The sequence below is a fragment of the Papaver somniferum genome, unplaced genomic scaffold, assembly GCF_003573695.1.
Source record: "Papaver somniferum cultivar HN1 unplaced genomic scaffold, ASM357369v1 unplaced-scaffold_128, whole genome shotgun sequence".
In the NCBI taxonomy this organism is placed as follows: Eukaryota; Viridiplantae; Streptophyta; class Magnoliopsida; order Ranunculales; family Papaveraceae; genus Papaver; species Papaver somniferum.
Window position 1 is genome coordinate 2,305,876 of NW_020621936.1, and position 11,348 is coordinate 2,317,223.

Below are 11,348 nucleotides of genomic sequence, written 5' to 3' on the forward strand. Positions count from 1 at the left end.
AAACTCAAAGAAAAAAGAAAGAAATATCTCATCGCGTGAACGTGTTATGCGTTTTACTTCTAAAACTCAAAGAAAAAAGAAAGAAAGAAATATCTCATTGCGTGAACGGCAGGATTCGAACCTGCGCGGGCAGAGCCCACATGATTTCTAGTCATGCCCGATAACCACTCCGGCACGTCCACAGGTTGTTACCATGTCAGTCTTTGCCTGACATATTACTCATTTTGTGATCATGACTATTTCAACTCACGGTTCGATTGTCGTGAACCGTTTGTACGATGCTAATTAGGTGTATATGCCACGCCTGAACTGCATACTGAAAATACTGTTATTACAAGAGTAGCTTCTGTTGTGTCTTGTTGCAGAAATAGTCTGTTCACTCTGTGCTGTCCAATTGGGTAAAGAACTTGGTAAGTAAACATTCGAAGTACTAAACGTTGGTGGTGGAGGCTTTTCTCTGGATTAAAGAGAGGGAGAGAGAGAGGAAGGATTTTTGTTTGTAGGGAGTGTGTGTCAGTAGTTACAGCTCTGTCTATCTCTAAGGCTATTTATTAATGGCCCCAAAACCTTTTACCCTTTGTAATTTGCATTTACTCTACTGCTTCTTTAACTGAAAAGGTTCCAGTTTTACTTACTCATTTGACCATCCCTTTCGATTGATCTTTTGATGAAAAATCCCATTCCCTCACTGCATACCAGCATTCAAACCAGCAAGGCAGTGTCCAAAATCCACTTAGTTTTGAATCTAAAGCAGCAAAATGGTTACTTATTTAGATGCCAAGAAAAGGAGACTAGAACTTTGGACATAACTAATCAAAATTAAACTCCTAGGCATCCATCCGATCAAGTTGTTCCCAGTTGGCCTGATCATTTATATGCAAACCTCAAAGAAGTTAGCTAGTGATAATAGGGCACGTTAAGAAGTATGTAATTTTGTTTGAAAGATTGGTATAAATGTTGTTTGGAAGGTCACAATTAAACTGTTGGAAAGGTGAGATGTCTCTTTCTATCCCCATAATAACTCAATCAGAATGGAATGGGTAACTGATTCTTGATTCTTTTGATTGGATCACCCAACTAGCTTATATCCATTTCTATACCTATAACAAAATAACCATTCTCAACTCTCAAGGGTATTTTAATCCTTTCAACCAAAGGAGCCAAAACAAAGAGAAATTAAGAAAACTCAAGTCATTAACACACAATGCCAAAAGGGTTTCTTTTCAAATTTGTTATGTCATAAACTTAGCATGTACATTAGATATATATACTCACCATTCTGCTATATTCCTTTCTACTCTTGTGATCCTCTTCTTTCTAGTCCAGAGCATAACAATATCATTATAGAAGGAACAATGGACAGAAAGAGAACTAGTAATGGTAGGAAAATGAAGACGATGAAGAGTAACAGGGGTTTTATGTGCCAGTCACCTGGATCAACAGCAATAGTATGCATGACTGTTGATCCAAGGTCAATTGTCGTTCCAAGGAGAAGTGTAGGTCTAGGTAACAGTAGGTATTCTTCTTCAGCCATTGATGATCAAAATGCAAGGTTGATCAGTGGCAATGGTGGTAGTTCCGGTATTAGCAGCAGCAGCAGCAACAACAGGAGCAAACAATACTCTCTCCTTGTTGATTCAAGAGGTTGTAAGGGTATCAATATGACTACAACTTTAGGTTGTGATAACCCTCAAAACGTCAAGAGAACTGTTTTATCAACATCATCAGCTTCATCTAACTTCACCGCCAGAACAGTTCAACAAAAACCAGAACAAGTCGTCCCCACTAATCCCTCCTCGTTCCAGGTTCTCTCTCTATCTCTCTCTCTCTCAAAGCATGAAGGACCCACATTCGTGAAATGCAGGATTTCTAACAAGAATCATACTAAAAAATTTCCTTCTTTTTTCACTTCATTCTGTGAACTGATGAAGAATTAATGTTCAAATCTAATGCTGGCTAACTAGCTGTAAGCTACTAATCATCAGCAAACATAGACCGATAATGATCGGTCTATTTTGGCAATGTTGGTCCATTAGACTAATGAGATCATCATGCTAGCGAGTCCATTGTTTTATTCTTTAACAATATGCAATAGTTTTTTTTATTGGGCGATGTGTGTACTTTTTGATCTTTGACTTGGCTAGTTTCATTGGAGTCAGGTCGTAGTTATGAGGGTTTCTATTCACTGCCAAGGTTGTGCAGGAAAAGTGAAGAAACATTTATCCAAGATGGAAGGTAACATTATACTACTACTATAATGTGTATCTAGTTACATCATATATTTTTGTTCATGGTTCCCGGATTAACTCTGATTGGTTAATTTTTTAATTTCTTGATGAATCAGGAGTAACATCATTCAGTATAGACCTTGAAACAAAGAGGGTAACAGTTATGGGTCATGTGTCACCAGTTGGGGTACTGGAAAGCATATCAAAGGTGAAGAAAGCTGAATTTTGGAGTATTACTCCTACTACTACTACCACTACTACAAGCACCAACAATTCTTGAGTTATGGAAAAAAGAAGAAGGGAGAGGCTTTGTTGCGAAGTTACTTAATATGGTTAGGAGGGGGTGTGATGGTGGATGGAATGATATTAAACTGTAGCAACAAGAAAAAATATTATTTATCTTCTTGAATATCACTACTTTCGGGGCATTGTTAGGTCGGCATGTGAATTGGAAGTACTATCTCATAATATTAATGATAAATCATTTTCGGTATCAGTATGTGTATGGTGATGATGTGTATATGTTTTCATGTTCAAGTACTAGTTATTTGAAGGGAATTACCCATTTGATCATGCATATATGCAATTCTCTTCTAACATTCGCATTTGATGTTGGGGTTTTGTATTTTCATTAAAAATGTGGGGTTTGAAAGTGACTTTTCCTTTGTTCCCTTTCTTATTTACTTGATCTGTTCTAGTGTTTATTACTGTTGATGCTATTGATATTACTCTTACAACCTTATTGTTATGTACATTTTGCTTGGTTCGTTTTGAAACAACGCTGCTTTGTGAAGTACTACCACCTTCATTCATGAATGCATTATGGCATTTTCTTTGGTAGGTATTGATAGAATTTGTACAGAGGACAATGTGGATTCAATGCTAGACTATATACAAAGAATTCTATTTCATAATTGAAGTAGCTAGTTAGGGTAAATAAATACAAATGCACAAGTGCTTGCGCTAGCTAGTATAGTGTGAATTGGTAATGCCGTATAGATTTGTTGGTAAACGGTAACATCAGCGCAGCTGTTGGTCATAGCTAGTTTAAACATCAAATGCAAGTTGCTGCTCTTCCCCTTGTGGCAGTGTTGAATTAAAGCGAGGGGAATTGGACACTCTGGGAACTCTAGGAGCTCTGCCGAGAGCATCATGACAGTGTTATTTTCTAAGATTCTAAAAGAACGATTTTCTGGGTATCATGACTTTTTTCGCGGGGACCCTTATCTATTTGGGCCATCCATTTTGATGAGCCAAGAGATGTCCTAATGATTGTAAATGATCTAGTTACCTCTTATTTAAATTAATCTAAACCTAATTCAAAACCAATAACATGTACTTGATAAACCTTATTCATAAATTAAAATACAATTTTTTTCTACTAACATGTTTTCGTTTTAAATTTTTCTCTTTTCCTCTTCTTGTCTTTTCCACTTTCATATAATTGTTCTAAATTCGGATTTCAGAAATTCGTACATAGGACTAACCAATGTCTTTTTTATACATTTTTTATTGATAAATTGAGTAATAATCATATAAATTGAGGTTGCAGAGAGAAGTTCAGCAAGGAATTTGTGAAAAACTCTAGTCGAACTAAGTGAATTTGATGGAAATAAAGAACATGAAGAATGGTTTGGCTAGTTTGGAGACAAAAAAATCCTAGCTAAACTTTCTGTAAATGTATGTTTATATAAAGAATCAGCTATTTGAGACGAAAGACTACGTACCAAACCATAAAGATAACATTATGAGAAAAAAAGAAAAAGAGAACCACAGCTTGGTGGGTGCATTTATCCAAGCATGCCTGTCTGATAGTGCTATTTTCCAACACTCTAATTCCCTACAAAATTAAAGCATATGGTAAATTCAAAATTCGAGTTTTCCCTTGGGGTAACATTTTGAAAAAATAGATAGAAATTCAGGCATTCTGATTTCTCAGGATTGCTTTTAGTTTGATGATCTATACTCCTTAACCAATTTATTTGGCACTTGATTGGCTACTTCCTCTGAAAACAACTCAACAATAAATCATTAGTGAGTTATTGGGATATCACAACGATCTTCATGAACAATAATATTAGTTTTGTAGATGATTTTTATACCTGAATATTTCCGTAGATATTTTTATTTTACTAATATATAGTTCTCATTAGTTGTCACTAACTTGCCGAATATACATACTTGACATAACGAATATGATTATCTCATAAATGCAGGGATGTGAGATCGTGTTGTAATGTTGCTAACATACCTAAATATGACTAAGTAGGACTTGTTAGAACGTTTGGCCTTGAGTGACGAAGATTTTCATAATACCATGAGTTTATAGTTAGAAGTCACTATATCTGGTTCAAAGATTTCATAGTAATACCCTGTGATTTCGAAAGTTATCCTGAAAGAGCAACTTAGATTATACAAAATCCGAAACCTTACAACTAGTTGTAAAACTTGTCTAATTAAATCTAAGTACTTAGATTCCGGAAGTATAGAAGCGAGTATATGTTTTGATAAGTTTATGCATCTTCGAAAATCAAAGTCTCTACTTTTGAAGTTTTGGGAGTTTTTGAAAGTTAAATCTCTTGAATTAGAAAACGATCAATAGTAAGGACTAAAAAACATCCTATATTGTTCGGCCATGGGTTGTCTAATAGTTAGGCAAGCCTAGTTGTATTCGAAAATATACAATGAGTAGTAGAAAACTAATCCCGCCATTTCTTGGACACTTTGATCAATCCAATGATCAAGTCTCTTGTACTAAAGTCAAAACCTTTCTGTTAGAACATTGCTCAGTCGAACTCGCAAGCGTTGTTATCTCAAGCTTGTTTGTCAAGTTTAGTTGATCAAAACTATAAGTCTTGATTTCTAGTCTACTTGTAGCTATGTCTAGAATTAGGATAGAATATGCAGTTGAGATTTAAACTTCACGACATTCATCGATTAAAGACAAAGATCTACTAAGGAGAGCTTGGAGGAACTTCATCAACAAAAGGTATGTGGAGACTAAAACTTATCTATCAGTAAGAAGTCTATTTTATTTTATCTCCTAATGAGACTAACTCGTATAACTACATATATAGACTTTTATATTATACGCATTTGATATTTCGAGCGGAGTTTAACTCGGTAAGCTATTTCTCGAAATATGTGTTGGTAGCTTTTGCTTTTGCTACGTCCATCATATTCTTGACGAGTTTAGTTGGAAACAATTTATTTATTGGAAACTAAATTATAAGTCAAAAGAAGATCATGTGAAAATTTCCTTGAAATATCTTACATGATTTGTGTGAGATAATCATTTGATGTCGACTCGGAAATTTCCGCATTGATCATGCAATCACTTGAAAATTACTTAAAAGCTAATAGTTTGTGTGAGACATCTATTGTCGTCTTATAAGGATGTTTCAATGATTGAAATGGGAGTTTAAAATAATTAACCTTTGTCTGGATACATCACATTATGCATACCAGTATGCAGACTGTTGTGGTATGATTCAGGTATGGAAACCTTGTTTGCATACCAGTTTGTGAACGATTTTAACTGTTAAAGTCCGGGAACCAAGTTTGCATACCAGTATGCAAACGGTTCTACCTGAGTTAAGGTCCGGGATAGCAGTATGCATACCTGTTTGCAAACTGTTGGACAAGACCAAAGTCCGGAAGCTATAGTTTGCATACCCGTTTGCAAACTTAGTGGTTAAAGTTCTAAAATCGGGTAACTATGTTTTCATACTCATGAACAAATACATTTATAAAATAAGGAATGCAATCTTTGCAAACCGTGGCTTAATGTTCATGGATTGATTCATGAGAATCAATCCGATTTTGATTCAATTGGTTCATATATATTTCTGTGAAATAGTGAACAATTGAACAACACTATTCGAAACAAAATTAGATTCATTTGATTATCTTTCATGGTTGATTGATCATCATAGTTGATATAGAGGTGTTAGATGAATGTGGTTAAGACACAAGTGTTCACATGACTAACTTAGGTTAACTATTATTGAGCCAACTCAATATACACATTTAGGTACGGTTACCCATATCTAAATGAAAGTATATTTCATTTGTGTGTAACAAGCTAAGACCATCTAATGTGGAGAGATATTTCTTTGGTTTTAAACAGACTTAGCTTGAACCTTAAATAAGGTTTTCATCTAATGGTGAATATTGAATGCTTTGTTACTAAGCTATATTAGCTTTGATTGAAAGCAAACCCTGATTTATATAAGGGAGAAGAACTCTAGCAACTGAAAAACCTAATCCCGACACTTTCCTGTGTCCTAGTTGAAACTAGAGTCGATTCTCCTTTAACCTAGGTTTTTCCAAAAACATTATAGGTTAACGATTTGAAGACTTCATTTGGGATTCATGAAGCCAGACCCAACGATTTTCTCTGTAGTTACGTGATCCGATCTTACTTGTTCTATCATATTGAGTATTATCTTCTCTAAGATTTACTCGAGATTTATCTCCGATAGGTAAGATATAAAAAGCAATCACAAATCTATTCGTCTCATTCTTTGTGATTCCACAATAACTTCTTATACTACCATATAGCTAAGCTATTGTGAGGTGATTGATATTTCTAGGCTATTCTTCTGGAATATAGACCGGATTATCAATTGGTTCTTGTTCACCTTGATTTATCAAAAGACGGAACAAAACTTCATAGGTACATCTGTGGGAGACAAATTTATCTATCAGAGTAGACTTATCTGTGGGAGACAGATTTGTTTATAAGTCTTCGACTTTGGGTCATAGAAACTCTCAGTTGTGGGTGAGATCAGCTAAGGAAATCAAGTACGCAGAATCCGGCGTGGTTCAAGAGGCGTAAAGAACACGACTGTACCTTAATAGGTGTGAGACTTGGTAAGGGCTCAACTACGTTCCAGTCTGAAGTTAACTTGTAGTAGGCTAGTGTCTGTAGCGGCTTAATATGGTGTGGTGTTCAAATTTGGACTAGGTCCCGAGGTTTTTCTGCATTTGTGGTTTCCTCGTTAACAAAACTTCTGGTGTTTGTGTTATTTCTTTTCTGTATTATATTTATTTATATAATTGAAATATCACAGGTTGTGCGTAGTTCAATCAATTGGAAAATCCGACCTTGTTTGTTGGATAGTCATTGATTGGCACTTGGACATTGGTCTTTGGTACCGTCCAAGTAATTTCTCATATCAATCGAGCTCACAGATATCTATATATTTGATTGCAGATTGTATTGAGAAATTGAGATATAACTCTTTGGTAGATTTCTTGATTGGGCTCGCTTTTTAAGTTGGTGCTCTCGGAATTATATTGGAGTTAGTCCATACAGATTTCCGAACGAATTATTGGGTGTGGTTGTTATACTCCCTCCTTTTCACTTTCATTGATATTTTGTTTCTTTCCAATATATATATAATAGTAATCATAGAAGTAAATGCAATCTTCAAATACTAACCTTTGACGACGGATGATGCCTTCATATAATCTTCAGTGTTCATCTTCGGTTTTTAAGGGGTAAATTGAAGTATTACATCCTACAACTCCACAACCTAAGTCTAACATACTTCGTAGACGGACTTTAACAGGCGATTTAAGCGCACGTTTTGACATCTAAACTTGAAAACATACTTGACATACTAATGCATGTGACCGCAGCGGTGGCCTTCTTACTGGTGATCCTGAAGTATTTTTAACTCTCTATATAGCTAGTAATTTTATAATATAAAAGGTAATATTCCAATTGTTCACCCTCCAAGCAATTTAGATGCACTCGTGCTCCTTACATCTCTTGAACTTGTCAAGGCTCTACGCAATTGGTTCCCTCAGCTGACGTCCTTTATAACCTAAGTGAAGACCTTTGATACCAATCTGCCTCTAACAAATAATCTCATTTAGATCAATAGATCAAGGATTGGAAATATGTTTGTGATATAAAAAGCTATCAAACCTCACAAATCTGGAACACTTACACTTAGTTAGCTGAGAAGCCAGGATTATTAACTACCTCTCAAGAACAATCTTAAACCGATCAATTAATAAGAGTTTTATATATTTATCTTGAGATATATATTTGTCTAAATATTTGGTTTTTTAATATTTTTCAATCCATATCTACCATCAAAACATAGAGATATATGTCAATAAAAAGGTATTAAGCAATGCTTAATTTCTCTTTCTCTATCTACTCCCTCCGTCTTTAAAAGATAGGCAGGTTTGTGTGTAAATTTACACACAAACCTGTCTATCTTTTAGAGACGGAGGAGTATATTTTTTGGAAGTATTCTACTTAGTTTGATTTGGTGGGTGAACTATTTGATAAATTCTCTCACTGGGCACAAAATTATTTCTATGCGCTCTCTTAAATATAATCGGGATATTATTTCGATAAACTAGTTGGTGACCATTTTATTCTTATGTTGCGCATGGGATTGGTTATTGTGTCATAATATATCAAAAATGATTATGCAAGTACGATTAACTGTGCATGGGACCGGTTGGTCTATTGACTAATTAAATCTCCAGAAACATGGACTAAAGTTTATGTTCATCTATAGATACAAAAAATATCTCGCTCATATTCATAATTTTGTGGTAGCCTTTGATAACCGAAAAAGTAACATAGGAAAATCATCGCACTTTATTTACAACTGCGCGATCATGGACGATTATGAATGAGAAAAAAACTAGATAAATCAGTTAGGACAACAATTAGGCATCACACCATTTTTTGGCTTTGTGGCAAGGTAACATGTAGTCGATGGCAATGTGTACCACTTGTTCAACACTCTGATTCCAAGTTATATATGAAACTAAGTTGCTAATACACGTGAATGTGGCACACGATTAAACTATGCATTTGTACCAAACTAAAATGATAGAAACAACATTCTGTAAAAGCCAACATAAGTTTTTGAAATAATTATCTCATGTCCTAATACACCTAAACACAATCTGGTTCCACAAAAAATTTATACGCAGACAATAACTGTAAATTACACAAGTACCTTAAGTCTAACGGGTCTGGTTGTCCAATAAATTTTCATGGTTATACTGTAGCCCAATTCGCAATCCGTCGGATTTCAAAAATCTCATCCACATTCATTCCACTAGCGATCGTTCCGGACACCCACCCGCAAAAAAACGTTTGGACACCCACCCACAAAAAAAAAAAACGGTTGGTGGAAGAGAATTTTGTTGTTTAGTTCACAAAACCCGACCCGGGTTGATGTGCAGTCCAGCGGGATATATGTTATAACTAGTGGTCCAAAAAAGTTTAAAGAAACATTTAATTACCTCTTTACCCATAGACACATGAATACGCAGGTTTAACAGTTTTCTTTTTCAGTTTTTCTTCTCTCTTCTGCAGCTTAAAATTGCAGAACCATAAACCTAAACTGCTTCCTATTCTTCTCAATCAAAATAAAAAATTATCAGAAATCGCTGAAGTTACGGAAAAATTGAAATCAAATGATCGAAAATCATCAGTTACAGAAATCGAAATAAAAAAAACATCAGTTCCTGACCTAATTTTCATTACATTCAATTGAAGAGAAAAAATGGTTACGAATAGAACAATTAAGCGGACAATTAGAGAAGAAATTAGAGAAGAAACCCCTTCACCAGCAAAAAGAAGAAGAAAAACTACTGATGATTCACCAACAGAAACCTCCCATGCTGCTAAATCACCGACAAAAAGAAGTATGAGTAAAGTTGTTACTCTGTCACCAACAAAGAAAGCAAATGTTCCTCAGAAAAAGGTAAGCAGATCAGAATAAAACCTAATCGTAATTGATTTTCGATTTTTATGCTAAATGAAAAAAGGTAAAGCATCTGTACATGTCCATCTGTACTTCATATTGACATGCAATATTTCAAAACCTAAAATAAGCACCGCTACATGCCAAGTTAGAAAACTAATACATATGAAATGTTAAAAATACTTACATATAACCTAACAAGTGTGTCCTACATATCAGTATGTTGTCTTATACTTTTATGATCTAACACTACATGTTTAGAATAAGTATCTGTAAGACACTATTGAATAAGCAACACTATCAATATGTAGCATTTTTAGTGTTAAAAAATACTTACATATCAACTACATGTTTCCATGCACTGCTTGAAACCTGCTTTGAGATTGAATAAGCACCAATAATAATATGTAGTGTTTGTAGTGTTAAAACCAAAACGGAAAGCAGCAGCAGCTAAATCACTAACAGTTAAAAGGACAAGAAAAGTTATTCCTGCTTCACCAACAGTTAGTAATTCTTAATAACGATGGGGCGCTGCCCCCTCGACCCCCGTAAATGGTGATACATATGGCATTGTTGTGTTTGTTTATGAATATATAGTGATGTTTTGATACTGTTTTTGGATATTTGTTTTGATACTGTTTTTGGTTTACAACAGCAAAAAAAACCAAAATAAAAGCAGCAGCGGCTACTACTGCAAAAGCAAAAAAGGCGATAAAGACTGATAATCTTTCACCAAAAGCAAAGGGGAAGAAATCACTTGTCATGAGAGATGCTACTCCTTCACCAAAAGCAAAGGGGAAGAAAGCAAATGTACCTTTAAAAGAAGGTATGTAGTACAACTACATATTACCGCATAAATTATGTAGTAAATATTATAAGTATCACTTAACGTTCAAATATTGATATGTAGTTATAATACCAGTATGTAGTGGTATTTGATATGTACCATCAACATGTAGTTGTTTTAAGTAGATGGTAGATATTATAACTACATATTGATGTTATAACTACATATCAATATGATATATCGATATGTTATGTAATGGTTTTAGATTCTTGTTATTATGTAGGTGGTAATAAGCGTAAGAAAGCAGATGGAAAAACACGAAGTTTATACCGAGTCGGTTTCAGGGGATTGTATGGTCTTGTGAAGAAGATTAAGATCACATAAAAACTTAAGTTGAGTAACTTGCAGCTGCAGCTGATTGATAGACACATTTTTGTGTCTAAATTGTCCTCAATGTCTGTTTTGTTGGAACTCGATTTTTGTACTAATATTGTGTTTTTATGTATTTTTAGGAAATAAATATTGTTGGAAAATTCGGCTCGAAAAGTTGCTCGGAGCACCCCCGGAGGACATTTGCTATATGGA

The 11,348-nt window shown here is 34.7% G+C and overlaps 1 protein-coding gene and 1 non-coding gene across 2 annotated transcripts; one reads left to right on the forward strand and one right to left on the reverse strand.

Moving 5' to 3' along the window:
- Window positions 1-100: 100 nt before the first annotated feature.
- TRNAS-AGA lies at window positions 101-182 on the reverse strand. Its single transcript has one exon. It is a non-coding gene; the product is annotated as a tRNA-Ser (tRNA).
- A 1,001-nt stretch (window positions 183-1,183) lies between these two features.
- On the forward strand, window positions 1,184-2,718 carry LOC113332138 (protein SODIUM POTASSIUM ROOT DEFECTIVE 3-like). The gene is made up of 3 exons (XM_026578817.1): window positions 1,184-1,805; window positions 2,160-2,235; window positions 2,345-2,718. The coding sequence occupies exons 1-3, from the start codon at window positions 1,251-1,253 to the stop codon at window positions 2,506-2,508; spliced, it is 795 nt and encodes a 264-aa protein (XP_026434602.1). The 5' UTR covers window positions 1,184-1,250; the 3' UTR covers window positions 2,509-2,718.
- The last annotated feature ends 8,630 nt before the right edge of the window (window positions 2,719-11,348 follow it).

Coding starts and splice junctions, on each gene's coding strand:
- LOC113332138 (XM_026578817.1), top strand. CDS start 1,251: ATGTACATTAGATATATATACTCACCATTCTGCTATATTCCTTTCTAC. Junction 1,806..2,159: donor CTAATCCCTCCTCGTTCCAG/GTTCTCTCTCTA, acceptor CATTGGAGTCAG/GTCGTAGTTATGAGGGTTTC. Junction 2,236..2,344: donor ACATTTATCCAAGATGGAAG/GTAACATTATAC, acceptor TTGATGAATCAG/GAGTAACATCATTCAGTATA.